The 16,915-nt window shown below is 41.7% G+C and overlaps 2 protein-coding genes across 2 annotated transcripts in view; one reads left to right on the top strand and one right to left on the bottom strand.

Annotated features, from left to right (window-relative positions):
- LOC145399035 (tropomyosin) overlaps positions 1-701 on the top strand; it is a 64,300-nt gene extending 63,599 nt beyond the window's left edge. Inside the window, exon 10 of the mRNA XM_080271764.1 lies at positions 45-701. Within this exon, the coding sequence (XP_080127890.1) occupies positions 45-127 (83 nt within the window). The 3' untranslated portion in view covers positions 128-701. The remainder of the gene's footprint in view (positions 1-44) is intronic.
- Positions 128-16,915, bottom strand: part of MRG15 (mortality factor 4-like) — a 33,101-nt gene continuing 16,313 nt past the window's right edge. Inside the window, exons 7-9 of the mRNA XM_080271766.1 lie at positions 15,344-15,516; positions 10,654-10,738; positions 128-1,669 (exon numbers count right to left, since the gene is read on the bottom strand). Of these exons, the coding sequence (XP_080127892.1) occupies positions 1,585-1,669; positions 10,654-10,738; positions 15,344-15,516 (343 nt within the window). The 3' untranslated portion in view covers positions 128-1,584. The remainder of the gene's footprint in view (positions 1,670-10,653; positions 10,739-15,343; positions 15,517-16,915) is intronic.

The raw sequence follows: 16,915 nt of genomic DNA, 5'->3' as shown, positions 1-16,915 counted from the left end.
CGGCACCATCCAGTGCGCTGTAAACTTCTCACCATCTGTTACAGATGAACTTGTTAATGAGAAAGAAAAGTATAAGAGCATTGCGGATGAGATGGACCAGGCGTTCTCAGAATTGTCAGGATTCTAAGTGTGGCAAACTGGTGGGCGCCCACATGGTGCTTGGACGGGTGTGTGTGTCGGCGGGTGCAGGGAGGGGGTGGCGTAGGCTGCCCTCGACCCTGCCTGCCGACCATGCATGCCCTTGCGGACTGACTTGACTGACGGCTGAGACGCGCCCCACACCACCACCACCACACCTCAACCATCACCACCACCGCCTGGCCCGCCTTGCCAGCGTCCGCCTGTCTGGGTCGAGTCCCAGGAGCAGCAGGTCTCAATGGGGCATGGTATATCTTGTGAGATTGACTGGGCCCCATTATGGCTATGCTGTCCCTGCTGCAACACTACCAGTTTGAGCAAACTCTTCTGAGAGCTTGAACAGACTGGTGGGTTGCTGGGTCCTACCCATGTCTTGCTGTTACTGTATGTTAGGGTGCAAAGGTTCACCTTCTCTCCAGCTGCAATCAGTCCTTATGCGTAATGCATTTACTATATGAATTATTGATAATATATAAGTTAATATTATTCAACATTTAAATCTGGATCTTATACTTACAGAATGATTGTACACTGTTTAACGTGTAATAAATTTTGTAAACAAATTTATCCTATTTTCCTTATGGCTTCCAAAAACTCAAGATACATACTCTGTCTATATGTCATATGCAGTAATACTGTTATAAATAGGGTTTTAAAATTACCAAATGTAGTTTTTATATACATAGTTTATTTGTAAAATTTTAATACACTAAAATTTTTAAATGTAATAGAAGCCTTTGTTTGGAAGTTTGTTTTCAGTATAAAGTAACCTAAAAATAAACCTACAACTCAAAATTATACAAACAAAATACTGATATTCAAGCCATACAATGTTACTGAATTCATTGTACTTTAGAAAGAAAATAAGTAGCTTTCCCAATCCCACATTAAATGAGCCTTTCATCTTAATAAATATATATTGGTATATTTCCTGATCAAAAATAAAGGAGGTACATGCACACATTTTCTCTTCTTTATCTTTATAAATTTATGCATATTGTAGTTTGTGACTAACCAATATCGCATTGTAAGTTGCATTAGGTTACTCAGTAGTTCAGGGGGTGGTAGGTGAAATTTTAAGATACTTAATCTAAAAAGTTTGATGTACAAACTTCCCATGGATTCAGTTACATTTACATACCGTATGGTTCAAAATTTTCTGCATTAAAATTCATATCATGCAAACATTTTCATAGTTTAAAGCCACTCAGATATCAACCAACTTCTTGATTAAGAGATTCGGCATGTATCAATATGACCACCGGTGTAAATAAAAATTAAAATGGCTATTTCTCCTGGGGGTAAGAAGGAATGCCACCATCACTCTCTTCATCTTTGAATTTTCACAAAAAACTCCAGTAGCTTTCAGATTATCAATGACTGGACAAAACCCAAAGCAGTGTGGATTGAGAAATTAGCCGATGAGCTGACCAGCTGTTCTTGTTACTAAATGGCCTTGCGGTGGTATTCTGGGGGTGCAACACCATAGTCCTGAATACTGTAGTATGTCTCGAGATGCTTTACCATGAACCTGTATAAATAATGCACGTAAGAAATTTTCAATACTAGTATTTAAATACAATAACACAACTCGGTAACATGGATATTCTCAATGACACCTCACACTACACTGAAATCCTAGACCAAACACTATTCCCATTCCTACCCAAACATCACATTCTGTTTGCCCACACTTTCACCCACCACCACCTGATGGACAGAACCCAAACACACTTCGTATCACCTCAATCATTATACCATAGGAATACACTCCAAACCAATGGTGATCACACATAAAATACAAGCCACGCCCTGTAGCTGCCATGCCGGGAGGGGTAGCGTCCTCCTGTCACCTAGCAGGGCTATATGATCTAACAAGGTCTAGCTCGGGGGAACATTTCCCTTTCATCCCCAGCATGGGTCCACATCTTGCCTAACACCCACTACGACATGTTGCAAAAGTATACAGAACAATGCTCTATGCGCTGCCACTTCCACAGCTCATTTACGTGTAACCACAGTCCTCCCTGTCAGAGAATGTCTTAATATGAGGCATAAAATTCAACATGGCAGCCTATACTAACTCTTTAAAACCTGTCATTATATGACAAAGACACACAAAACACTGACAACACAAGCATTACCAGACCCACTTCAGCAACATGTCACCTCCAGACTTTCCAACAATAACAATGAAAAAACACCTGCATACTCACGTCATGCATAAAACAATAAGAAACCTCAATCAAAACACCATACTACTGTACTGTGAGCAGGGCTGCGAGAGGTGGACCGAAATAACCTGGGAAGAGGTCATTTAGTGTGACCTCAGGGATACGGGACTGAATGGGGAGGCTGCCTGAGATCGAGCAACATGGAGACCCGCCATTAGGGGACCAAGGCCAATGCATGAAAGCATGTCGGAGCCTTCAAAAACGAGAGGAGCTCCTCAATATGGAGACTGAGCGGGCGCACCAGGAGGCAGAGGAGGAGGTTGTGCCTGAGGTCCGAGCTCTCAACATCAAGATCGTCAAGGAGATGCTAACGAAGCTGGATGAGATTATTGACATGATGAAAACACACGACCCCCTCCCAGGACGAAGCAGGGACAGAGCTAATCAGCTCGAGGAGGGAATGAAAGTGTACAGGACGATGGTGGAGGATAAGAAGAGGGCGGCCAGGCAGACAACGATCACTGCCTTCTTTAACCAGGCCCCCATCAGGCCAGCAAGTCACACAGGATCTCCTCAACTCTCTTCGAGCAGAGCATCTCCCCAGCCTTCAACCAGCAGAGAAACATGATACTGTACTACTAGCCTCCCCCTCCCACTGTCCATCCATCAGAGATATCCTTACATGCTAAGATAAGAACATCACTCAGTCCTCTTCAGTTATCAGTGCACTGTATATCTGGGTTGGGTGGAATCACAGATGACACATGCCTCACTCGCAGAAGAGGCTCACACAACATAACCCACATAATGAAGCAATGCAGTCCACATGCCACACTAATATGCAGACACATCACCAAAAGTGACGGAAACCTGTGAGGCGATCCCATTGGGGCAATTACTTACCTGCAATCAACAGGTCTGCTGGGCCAGGCAGACCGGGGATGAGCAACACTACCACCGATTCTAAATAATATACTGAATGTCGACACTTATGAGCTATCATTTTCATTATGTGGCTGGTAGGGGTACCCATCATCCACACACTTAGTGTAGCGGTACTCTATTTTAGGGTAGGCTTCCTTCTCCTTCTTTATAGTATGAACAGTTGACTCACCCCAAACATCAAAACATGGACAATTCCCCGGCATTCTATTAATAAACTTTATTATTGATTAATTAATACTTTAATAACTAATTTTCAGGGGGATTTTATAACTCTTATAAGTAAAAAACTAGTGTACTGTACTTGCTAAATAAACTGGTATGTAAACAAATGACGGGGAATCGTCCTGACGGAGTTGTCGCCGACATTCCTCCCTGAAGTTTGTCCAACACTTCAACTTTCTCTGTCGGCAACGTCACTTTACAAGTCAGTTTTGGTGTGTTACCACATGCATCACTAGCACTACGCTTATGCCCTGTGTTGACAGACAAGGCAAGCAATTACTGGAAGGCAGAAAAATAAGCCACAAATAACGATTTGCAAGTCTTGCATGGTTCGACCGTTCGGCTCCCACATACACACATACATATATGTGTGCACACGGGCAGCAGGTGGGCATTTTTTATACTTTATTAATATACTTATTATTGATTAATTAATACTTTAATAACTAATTTTCAGGGGGGTTTTATAACTCATATAAGTAAAAAACTAGTGTACTGTACTTGCTAAATAAACTGGTATGTAAAATGAAGTTAGCAGGAGAGTGAAAGATAAAAATGGTAGATTACTAGTGGAGAAGGGAGAAAAAGTGAACAGATGGAGAGAACACTTTAAGGAATTGTTGAACGTAGAAGATGGAAGTAATGCGAGTATAAGTGGCTGGGGAATGGCTGGGAGGAGGAGGGAGGTGAGAAGACAGGAAGAAATCAGTAGGATAGAAGTTGTGGAAGCAATGAAGAAAATTAAATCAGGGAAAGCCCCAGGAATTGATGGAGTGTGTGGTGAAATGCTGAAGCATGGGGGAAAGATAGTAGTAGAATGGATTTGGAAGATGTGAAGATTGGCCTAGGAGGAAGGTAGAGTCCCAGAGGATTGGAAGTCGGGTATAATTATTCCCTTGTACAAAGGAAAAGGGGAAAAAGAAGTGTGTGGTAATCATAGGGGTATTTGTCTTCTTAGTATAATAGGAAAAGTGTATGGTAGGATACTTACTGACAGAGTTAGAGAAAGAACAGAGAAATTAGTTGGAGAAGAACAGGGAGGCTTTAGGAAGGGAAGAGGTTGTGTAGATCAGATATTCATTCTTAGATCTTTAGTGGAAAAGTTTCTAGAGAAGGGAAAGAAGTTGTATGCGGCTTTCATGGATTTGGAGAAAGCATATGACAGGGTGGATAGACAATGATTGTGGAAAGTGTTAAGAATATATGGAGTAGATGGGAAGTTGTTGAATGCTGTGAAGAGTATGTACGATGGTGCGAAGGCTGCAGTGCGTGTGGATGGTGAACTAAGTGAATTTTTCTCTTTGAAAGTTGGGTTGAAACAGGGATGTGTCATGTCTCCATGGTTGTTCAATCTGTACATGGATGGGGTAATAAAAGAGGTACAAGGTAGGGTAGTGGATGTTGGAGTGGCCCTGGTGAGGGAGGATAGTGTTTGGAAACTCCCTGTACTGTTGTTTGTAGATGATACTGTGTTGTTGAGTGAAGATGAAGGGGAGCTGCAAGGCTTGGTGGATGAGTTTGAGAGAGTGTGTAAGAAACGGAATCTGAAGGTGAATGTAGGGAAGAGTAAAGTGATGGTCTTTGAGAGAGGTGAAGTTAGTGAATGTACAGCGAGGTTGGATGGTGAGGAATTGGAAAATGTGAGTACGTTTAAGTACTTGGGTACTGTGATGAGTAAGGATGGACGTTTGGAGGGTGAAGTGCTTGAAAGGGTACAGCAGGGAAGAAAGGTTGCTGGTTCTTTTGAAAGCAGTGATAAGAAACAGGGAAGTGAGCATGGAAGTGAAAAAGTTACTACATGACAGTATTGTGATACCAACTCTAACGTATGCAAGTGAAGCTTGGACGTTGTTGGAAGGACACAAGTCAAGAGTGAGAGCCGTGGAAATGAGTTATTTAAGAGGAGCCTGTGGAGCCACGTGGAGAGACAGGCTGACGAATGAGGATATAAAGGAGCGTTGTGGTGTGGATGTGGATGTGATAGGAAGTGTTATGAGGAACACACTGAGGTGGTTTGGCCATGTGGAGAGGATGGAGGGTGAAAGACTGATGAAGAGAGTGTATGTAAGTGAGGTGGAGGGGGGAAGAGGGAGGGGGAGGCCGAGGATGAGATGGAGGGATGGGGTGGAGAGGTATATGAGAGAGGGGGGTGTGAGTTGGGAGCAGGGCAGTGAAATGGCGGGGGACAGGGCGACTTGGAGGCGATTTGTTTGTGGCCACCCTAAACAGGATTGAGGCGTCTCGCAATAGAGAGATAGTAAATAAATGACGGGGAATCGTCCTGACAGAGAATTGTTGCCGACATTCCTCCCTGAAGTTCGTCCAACACTTTAACTTTCTCTGTCAGCAACATCACTTTACAAGTCAGTTTTGGTGTGTTACCACATGCATCACTAGCACTACGCTTATGCCCTGTGTTGACAGACAAGGCAAGCAATTACTGGAAGGCAGAAAAATAAGCCACAAATAACGATTTGCAAGTCATGCATGGTTCGACCGTTCGGCTCCCACATAAACACACACACATACATATATGTGTGCACACGGGCAGCAGGTGGGCATTTTTTATACTTTATTATTAATATACTTATTATTGATTAATTAATACTTTAATAACTAATTTTCAGGGGGGTTTTTATAACTCCTATAAGTAAAAAACTAGTGTACTGTACTTGCTAAATAAACTGGTATGTAAAATGAAGTTAGCAGGAGAGTGAAAGATAAAAATGGTAGATTACTACGGTAGTGGAGAAGGGAGAAAAAGTGAACAGATGGAGAGAACACTTTAAGGAATTGTTGAACGTAGAAGATGGAAGTAATGCGAGTATAAGTGGCTGGGGAATGGCTGGGAGGAGGAGGGAGGTGAGAAGACAGGAAGAAATCAGTAGGATAGAAGTTGTGGAAGCAATGAAGAAAATTAAATCAGGGAAAGCCCCAGGAATTGATGGAGTGTGTGGTGAAATGCTGAAGCATGGGGGAGAGATAGTAGTAGAATGGATTTGGAAGATGTGAAGATTGGCCTAGGAGGAAGGTAGAGTCCCAGAGGATTGGAAGTCGGGTATAATTATTCCCTTGTACAAAGGAAAAGGGGAAAAAGAAGTGTGTGGTAATCATAGGGGTATTTGTCTTCTTAGTATAATAGGAAAAGTGTATGGTAGGATACTTACTGACAGAGTTAGAGAAAGAACAGAGAAATTAGTTGGAGAAGAACAGGGAGGCTTTAGGAAGGGAAGAGGTTGTGTAGATCAGATATTCATTCTTAGATCTTTAGTGGAAAAGTTTCTAGAGAAGGGAAAGAAGTTGTATGCGGCTTTCATGGATTTGGAGAAAGCATATGACAGGGTGGATAGACAATGATTGTGGAAAGTGTTAAGAATATATGGAGTAGATGGGAAGTTGTTGAATGCTGTGAAGAGTATGTACGATGGTGCGAAGGCTGCAGTGCGTGTGGATGGTGAACTAAGTGAATTTTTCTATTTGAATGTTGGGTTGAAACAGGGATGTGTCATGTCTCCATGGTTGTTCAATCTGTACATGGATGGGGTAATAAAAGAGGTACAAGGTAGGGTAGTGGATGTTGGAGTGGCCCTGGTGAGGGAGGATAGTGTTTGGAAACTCCCTGTACTGTTGTTTGTAGATGATACTGTGTTGTTGAGTGAAGATGAAGGGGAGCTGCAAGGCTTGGTGGATGAGTTTGAGAGAGTGTGTAAGAAACGGAATCTGAAGGTGAATGTAGGGAAGAGTAAAGTGATGGTCTTTGAGAGAGGTGAAGTTAGTGAATGTACAGCGAGGTTGGATGGTGAGGAATTGGAAAATGTGAGTACGTTTAAGTACTTGGGTACTGTGATGAGTAAGGATGGACGTTTGGAGGGTGAAGTGCTTGAAAGGGTACAGCAGGGAAGAAAGGTTGCTGGTTCTTTTGAAAGCAGTGATAAGAAACAGGGAAGTGAGCATGGAAGTGAAAAAGTTACTACATGACAGTATTGTGATACCAACTCTAACGTATGCAAGTGAAGCTTGGACGTTGTTGGAAGGACACAAGTCAAGAGTGAGAGCCGTGGAAATGAGTTATTTAAGAGGAGCCTGTGGAGCCACGTGGAGAGACAGGCTGACGAATGAGGATATAAAGGAGCGTTGTGGTGTGGATGTGGATGTGATAGGAAGTGTTATGAGGAACACACTGAGGTGGTTTGGCCATGTGGAGAGGATGGAGGGTGAAAGACTGATGAAGAGAGTGTATGTAAGTGAGGTGGAGGGGGGAAGAGGGAGGGGGAGGCTGAGGATGAGATGGAGGGATGGGGTGGAGAGGTATATGAGAGAGGGGGGTGTGAGTTGGGAGCAGGGCAGTGAAATGGCGGGGGACAGGGCGACTTGGAGGCGATTTGTTTGTGGCCACCCCAAACAGGATTGAGGCGTCTCGCAATAGAGAGATAGTAAATAAATGACGGGGAATCGTCCTGACAGAGAATTGTTGCCGACATTCCTCCCTGAAGTTCGTCCAACACTTTAACTTTCTCTGTCAGCAACATCACTTTACAAGTCAGTTTTGGTGTGTTACCACATGCATCACTAGCACTACGCTTATGCCCTGTGTTGACAGACAAGGCAAGCAATTACTGGAAGGCAGAAAAATAAGCCACAAATAACGATTTGCAAGTCATGCATGGTTCGACCGTTCGGCTCCCACATACACACACACACATACATATATGTGTGCACACGGGCAGCAGGTAGGCATTTTTAAAACTCTATTTATTTCTCTTGTATATTGAAATTACTTATTTGAATACTATAATTTTGTTTTATTGTACGAAAAATTCGTGGATAACCGAAATCGCGTGAAAAAAGTTCGCGTGAATTAAGGGATAACCTGTACAATGAAAACCCTGTTTCTACTAGTGCATGTTTCAAATGGTTTGATTTTTCTACCCTATATTCGTCAGACTTTGGTAAGGTACCTGTGTCTTTCATTGTACACTTGAAGCAGCAGAAAGACCTTACCAATTCAATTCATAATCCTCCAGTTTGTTTCTGTAATTTTCTGACAACTTTCAATTTGGCAAATTACTTCTTGCTGAAAAATTTCCACCCTGATTTTATCGTCACTTTCCCCTACGATCGTTTCCAGTGCAGCGGAAGAAACTCAACGTGCTCAATGTGGATATCGTTTCCCAATTTCCCAACTGGAGGTTAGGTTAGGTTAAATTATTAGGTACAGATAAGCTCAGTTAGGCCAGGTTTAGTTAAACACTTAGGGAAGAACAGTTCTTTCCGCCATTATGTTAACGAAAAAAGCAAGAGTTGTCACACCAGAACAGCTAAAAATGATGGGGAAACAGATTTAACAAGAAACATTTACTGTACAGTATTTAGCAACCCAGAAATAATATGAAAAATATAACAATAATGGAAAGCATATGTTTAGCCCCCTCAATGGCTGTGGGTTCAGAAACTTGCGTGTTCCTGTGGTCGGCCTTGGGACCATTATTTCAAAGTTCTAAAAACAATTTTTTTTTCTTACCTATGTGAAAAGACTCATCTGGCACACCTGGCATTTTTTTTATTATTTTATTTTTTTCCGCTAAACTCATCCTGTGATTTGCTATGATTCATGTACAAATTAATAAAACTAGAATGCATGTTACATTAGCATGTAAACATTGGCGAAAACATCTGGGATGAAGTGAACGTCTTGACTGCTTGGGATGGTGGAGTAGGGTTGTGTAAACACACCAGTGACTTTCGTTCCCTTCCCATAATTGCTCGCAGTTTTTTATAGCTCACCCTGCCACCGGTACAGTGAGGCATTGTTCAAGGCCAGCAGCAATGAAAGCGATAATGGAATACATTATTGTATCAGTCCTCTCATTTTCACACATACACATAAGAACGAACAAAAGAATGAGCAGTAAATGTACACTAACTTTAAAGAGCAGAAATAACTGTGCTCAGCTGGTCAGAAATATATTGAGAAGAGCGATACCGAACAAAGAATAAGAAGCTGAATTCTGACCTACGAGAACATGAGGGACGAAAAAGTATTTTTTTTTTCTGATTAGCAAACATTTTTATTCCATATCGTTTCTTAAAATTGTAAAATCCATTATCTTTCATGTAAGCATACAGCCTAAAGACCTTACCAATTCAGTTCATATTCCTTTGTTTGTCTTCTATATTTCTCTGACTATTTTGAGGGTGATAAATTATGTTCTCTTGCTGAAAGAAGCTTACTTAAAATTAGGGTGCATGTTACATAAGCATGTAAACATTGGCAAATACATCTGGAGTGAAGAGAACGCCTGACTACTTGGGGTAAACACATCAATGACCTTCGTTCCCTTCCCATAATTGTTCGCAGTTTTTTATAGGATGCCCTAACTCAATGTCACTGACACCGAAACAGGAAAGTGTTGAAGGCCGGCAGCTATGAAGGGTTTAATGGAATACTTTATGAAAAATTCAAAATGGGTGCAGTGCACAACGCCGTGCTCGCTTGCCATGAGAAAACGGACTAACCCCTCTCTGGTAAATAAATTTTCACACAGTTCTCAGTTGAGTCCATGTCTCTCCTCTCCTCACAGCTTCGCTGTACATGAGGATATTTTTGCAGTTCTTCACCTGAGCTAGTTTCGTCCCCCCCCCCTCCCCTCTTCCCTGGGTATTCTGAGGTAGGAAGGGGGCACCCCTGGGCAGATATTAGTGAGCTTGAGTGTACCTGTACTGTATCTTACCTGTACTGTATCTAATACTGAATACTGTAATGTACTTTATGAAATAAAGTCCCAAGTTTGGTACTATTTCATTTGTTTGGCCTCCCATAAAATTTCTAAGAGTAACATTCGATTATCCAGAAAATTCCATATCCAGAATGGAAGAATTCCCATGCATTCCAGTTAATTGAGCTTTTACTGTATGTATGTATATATATATAAACTGCCAACCCACTTGTTCTCAAGTAAGGAACACGTATTGGTTGGTTATAAGGTTGCCACCCAGGATTGTAAATGGTTTCCTGTTTTACAGGAAATCACTTGGCTTACCACTCAATGTGGTGCTACCCTAAAACAAAGCACTGCTACACTAAGTGGGTGGATGATGGGTTTCCCAACTTATCATGTCTAATAAATGAATGGAGTTGTCTGACTCACGAGAGAATTAACCTTCCAGGGCTTACCTTAGAAAATCCTGTAAGTGGAAATTGAGAAGGGTAACACTCTTCTCATCCAACTGTGTGTAGGCTAACATCTGTCCAAGTCGCACTGAAACATGAAAAGGTATGTTTGAAACTACAGTACCCTCCTTGACTACTTACAAAGTGGGGGTAAATTTACCTACTATTCCACTTCATCTGCTTCACACTTGGATCATATTTGTCACTTCCCTCCATGAAACATATCAATAAGTCATCTACAGGCAGAAAATCACACATACTATAGTCCCAGCTTTGTCACGATGGCAGAATATAGGTGGGGGCGCTCACCCTGCACTCACTCGATGTAGTGCTGCTCTTGGGTGACTGTCATTCCTCTCTTCCTTCCTCTTCTGTCTTTCTTTCCTTCATTCTTTCCTCTTCCTTCTGTCTACAGGTGACTCTACACTGAGTGACAAGCAAATGGTTTCCTGTACACCAGGAAACCATTTACTACACTGGGTGGTAACCATATAACCAGATTATGGCACCTGGTGGTTTAGTGGTTAATTTAGGCGCTCCAGCTGGATTGAGCCTGTGTAGGTTTATATCCACGGGGTAGTTGGGGTTTATTGCCCATGTTATGCCACTCAGGGATGAGTGAGGCTGGTCACTCTCATCTTAAATGTTAGGACCAACCTGCCTTGCCCTGGGCTCCTACGCTCCTCATGGGGCAATACTTGGTTAGATGATGATGATCATAATGATTGCCTGTAACTACCTGATGACTGCCGAATCACCCATCTAACAAAATTTATGAACTTAAGGTTGCACATAACCAACAACATTTCATAATTACCATTATTCCTTTAAATCATGTTTTTTTTTTTTTTTTTTTTTTATTAACTTGATACCTACTGACACTTTGACACTTTCACTCAATTACAGACCATATCTCATGCCGAAGGAGTTAATGAAAGCTATATCCATCCATCATCCAATCCTACGTTGCCCCATGAGGAGCGTAGGGGCCTGGGGCTAGGCAAGTTGGTCCTGACATTTAAGATGAGAGTGCCCAGCCTCACTCATTCCTGAGTGGCAATACGTGAGCAATGAACCCCAACCACCCCTTGGATATAAACCTTCACCAGCTCAATCCAATTCGAGCACCTTAACCACCCACTAAACCACCAGGTGTCATAATTTAGTTATATGGTTTTGTGGTAGGTGGGGGCACTCACCATCCACTCACTCAATGTAGTGCTGCTCTCGGGTGTCTGACCTTCCCTCTCTTCCATCCTTCTTTCCTTCCATCCTTTTCTGTCTTTCTTTCCTTCATTCTTTCCTCATCCTTCCATCCTTTTCTGTCTTTCTTTCCTTCATTCTTTCCTCATCCTTCTGCCTGCGGGTGACTTTACACTCCCTCTTCTGTCTTTCTTTCCTTCATTTTTTCCTCCATCTCCTGCTTGTGGGTGACTCTACACTGAGTGACAAGCCAAATGATTTTCTGTACACCAGGAAACTATGTACTACGCTGGGTGGTAACCACATAGCCAAATTTTGGCGCCTGGTGGTTTAGTGGGTAATTATTGAGCTCCAGTCGGACTGAGCCGGTGAAGGTTTATATCCAAGGGAAGGTTGGGGTTTATTGCTCATGTAATGCCACTCAGTGATGAGTGAGGCTGGTCACTCTCATCTTAAATGTCAGGAACAACTTGCCTAACCCCGGGCTGATATGCTCCTCATGGGGCAACGTAGGATTGGATGATGAAAAAATAAATGAATGTTACCTCCCAGCATAGTAAATGGTTTCCTGGTGTACAGGTAACCACTTGGCTTGTCACTCAATCTAGAGTCACCCACAGGCAGAAGGAAGAGGAAAGAATGAAGGAAAGAAAGACAGAAGAGGGAGTGTAAAGTCAACCGTAGGCAGAAGGAAAGAATGAAGAAAGACAGAAGAGGATGGAAGGAAAGAAGGACGGAGGAGAGGAAAGAACTGTGCTTCTGTGCTTACACCCTGCCTAGGCAAACTCTTTCACCTTTGTCTGTCAACTTGTACCTTTCCTTCTTGCTGGAAGTTTGCTCTCATTCAGCCAGTCCCAAAGAAGGGTGACCACTCCCAACCCTCCAACTATCGTCCAATTGCTTCAACGTCCTATATTTAAAAAGTTTTCGAGTCAATTCTCAATAGAAAAATTTTAAGGCATCTTTCCTATCACAACCTTCTTTCCGATTGTCAGTACGGGTTCTGTCAGGGACGCTCCACTGGCGATCTTCTCACATACCTTTCAGACTCCTGGTCATCCTCCTTTCGGGACTTTGGCGAAAGCTTTGCCATTGCACTTGACATCTCAAAGGCTTTCGATTGAGTCTGGCATAAATCTTTAATTTCCAAACTGCCCTCCTACTGTTTCTATCCTTCTATCTGTGCCTTCATCGCTAGCTTCCTTTCTGGTCGTTCTATAGCCGCTGTTGTAGACGGCCATCGTTCTTCTCCTAGATCTATCAACAGTGGTGTTCCTCAGGGCTCTGTCCTATCACCAACTCTCTTCCTTTTATTCATCAATGATTTCTAAGCTGTACATCTAACCCTATCCACTCATACGCTGATGACTCCACCCTTCACCTTTCCATTCGGTTCCCGCAACTTCCATCTCAACAGTTACTTCAACAAACAAGGGATGAGGCTATGGCACACCTAATGTCTGACTTAGCTCGTATCTCTGACTGGGGTAAAAATAATCTGGTTGTTTTTAATGCATCAAAGACTCAGTTCTTACACCTATCATCCCGACAAAATCTTCCACAGGTATACCCACTAATGTTTAATAATATTCAGCTTAATCCTGCATCATCCTTGAACATGCTTGGGGTTTCATTTACTCGGGACTTATCTTGGAAAGATCATACAGTATTACATCTCTTGTAAAATCTGCTTCCAAGAGATTGGGTGTGCTAAGTTGACTCCGCTCTTTCTTTACCCCTGCACAATTGTTGACTCTATACAGGGGTTTTATCCGCCCCTGTGTGGAGTACAACTCTCATGTGTGGGGAGGCTCCCCACATACAGCCCTTCTCAATAGGGTGGAGTCAAAGGCTTTTCGTCTCATTAACTCTCCTCCTCTTACTGACTCCCTTCAACCTCTGTCTCTTCGCCGCACTGTTGCATCTTTATCTCTTTTCTATTGCTACTTTAATGGTCACTGCTCCTCTGAACTGTCTGCTTGCATTCCTCCATCTCTATGACAGGCGCGTAGCACCCGTCTGGCAGCAAACTCTCATCCCCTTCCTGTCCAACTCTCTAATGCAAGAGTTAACCATTACTCCCAGTCTTTCATTTATGCAACAGGTCAGCTCTGGAACTGTCTCCCTCTGTCTGTATTTCCTGCTGCCTATGATCTCCAGTCTTTCAAACGCAGTGTGTCCAGGCATCTCAAAATGATCGGATCTTGAATTTGGCTCTCTATTGTATTTTGTTTTTCTCTTGGAGGGAACTGTTACTGCGGGCTCATGGCCTTTAGTTCCTTCATTCTCGCATTTAAAAAAATAAAAATAAAAAAATAAAAAGACACCTGAGAGCAGCACTGTACCAACTGAGTGGATGGTGAGTGCCTCCACCTACCACTAATGAAAGCTATATTTTCAAAAAAAAAAACTTCAAGCTATGTAAAAGCATCAGTTACCAGCAATAATAAACCAAAAATCATCAAACAAATAAATAAATAAATAAATAAATATGTCATAGACTGAAGGGGAACAGTATGGTCACAACAGAATCTCCAGGTGGTTTTATTCTTACAGCCTTCAAGTCTTTTGATCTCTCACCCACTCTTCTATTCCTAATTCTTTCACTTACAACAAGGTTATCTCATCTCAAATGTAACTGGAGGTCTTCCTCTGTCAACATGATCAATTAATCCTTTGGCTGCTAGATTTCTCTCAACCTGAAAATACTTATCAATTTAAATCCCTAATAACAATCCTAGGTACAAGCAGGGAGATCAAAGGTGGGCCCTTGTGTCTGTAGACCTCATACACTTTTCAAACATTTGGTGGACTAGTGAATTTAGGCATCCCATTAAGTTTTCCTTCCATGAAGCAGTTGAGGTTTATGACAATGCTGGTAAGAGCAAGTGGTCATTCTTGCCTTAAATGTCTGGACTGAGTAGCCTTGCCCCTGGGCCCTTTATCTTCTTTTGGGACAATTTTGGATTGGAGGATGGATGGACCAGCAGCAGAAAAAAAACAGTGCAAGATACAGTTGTTGAAACCTCTACATGCTGAACAAAGCCTTGTGGTTTTAGCCCATACAAACAAACTAAATGCACCAGCACATCAAAAGGTTTAAATAAAAGTAAGCTCACAAATAATACTAAATTTAAAAAAAGTCCTGAGTGTGACATGTGGGTGTATTCTATACACTCATCAGTGTCATTATGACCTGTATGTATATCCATCACAATAATGATACAAAACTTGAATAAATAAAAGTTCATATTTGGTCACTTTTTACACAATGGAGAGAGTTCCAGGGAGTTGAAAAGATCAAAAACAGTCACTTTCATAAAAATTTACAGTTAAATAAAAAGAAAAAAAATGAATAAATAGTGAAAAACACGTCTCAGTTCATCAAGAATTTTATAAAGAAAATTTACTGAACATAAGTAATACCTGTAACTCACTCTTAGGGCTCTAAAAGCACTACTGTCAACTTTCATCTGTACACCAGCCCTACCAAAGAGTCGAATTAGATGTATAAAGCCGTAGATATCGCTGGCCTGCTTGTCTTTATTTTGTTGTAGGATTTCTGCATACTGTGGCCGCTCAAACTTGTACAGTAGCTGGGTTCCAAGCATTACATTGAAGTATTCTCTCAACCCTGCCACAACCTCCTGCACTGCACTTTCTCTGGGGTAAGAAGATGCAGACAAAATTAATGTTGAATGTTGATACTGTACTGTAACTACTTTATGATTTTTACAATTTATAAATTTTCCAACTCAGGCTTGAACCCTGAACATTAAAAAGAAAGGTATAAATCAAGATCATACACATATAAAATCAGCTCACTGTTTACGTGTTTATCACTTGCACCATTCACCTTGTACAGTGAGCCTTCGAAATACGAAAACCCAAATACGAATTTTCAATGGTACGAAAGCGATGAATATAGGATAAATTCCACAATATGAAAATATCTGCCTTGATGATACGAAAATCGATATGAAAGGAAATACAGAGATAGCCCGATTATCCAGACTATATGGTGTGAAGCGGTGCCAGAATAGTCTGAAATCACGATTAATCCGGCAGAAACAAAACACAAGTACTTTATTGATTTATTTACTGCTAAATGACAATGAAAGACACAACTACCTTCCCAGTTCCGTCTGAAGAAAATTTACACCAAGCGAAATACAATAAAAACCCTGTTTCTACTAGTGCGTTTCTAATGGTTCGATTTTTCCAACCTATACTCGTCAGACTTTGGGAAGATACCTGTGTCTTTCATTGTACACTTGAAGCAGCAGAAAGACCTTACCAATTCAGTTCATAATCCTCCAGCTTGTTTCTGTAATTTTCTGACAACTTTCAGTTTGACCAAATACTTCTTGCTGAAAAATTTCCTGTTATTCTCGTCACTTTCCCCTACGATAATTTCCAGCGCAGTGGAAGAAACTCAACATGCTCAAAGATGGATATTGTTTCCCAGTTACCCAACTGGAGGTTAGGTTAGGTTAAATTATTGGGTACAGATAAGCTCAGTTAGGCCAGGTTTAGTTAAACATTTAGGGAAGAACAGTTCTTTTCGCCATTATGTTAACGAAAATAACAAGAGTTGTCACACCAGAACAGCTAAAAACGACGGGGAAACAGATTTAACAAGAAAAGTTTCCGGTATTTACCAACCCAGAAATAATCTGAAAAATATAACAGACTATCGGGAAGAACTGATTTGGTAAGGTGCTTTTACTGCTTAAAGTAAAGCATATGTTTAGCCCCCTCAATGGCTGTGGGTTCAGAAACTTGCGTGCTCCTGTAGTTGGCTTTGGGACCATTTTTTTCGAAGTTCTAAAGTCAACTTCTTTTTCTTACATATGTGAAAAGACTCGTCTGGCACACCTGGCTTTCCCCCCACCCCCCCCAAACCCATCCTGTGATTTGCTATGATTCATGTAAGAAATAATAAAATTAGGATGCGTGTTACATTAGCATGTGAATATCGGCGAAAACATCTGGGATGAAGTGAACTGTAAATGCCCGACTGCTTAGGATCGTAGAGTAGGGTCGTGTAAACACACCAGTG

Source organism: Coenobita brevimanus, chromosome 47 (genome assembly GCF_032717465.1).
Source record: "Coenobita brevimanus isolate Jiangsu-jjx chromosome 47, ASM3271746v2, whole genome shotgun sequence".
In the NCBI taxonomy this organism is placed as follows: Eukaryota; Metazoa; Arthropoda; class Malacostraca; order Decapoda; family Coenobitidae; genus Coenobita; species Coenobita brevimanus.
Note: the sequence above shows the minus strand (reverse complement) of the source record. Positions and strands in the feature narration are given on the sequence as shown.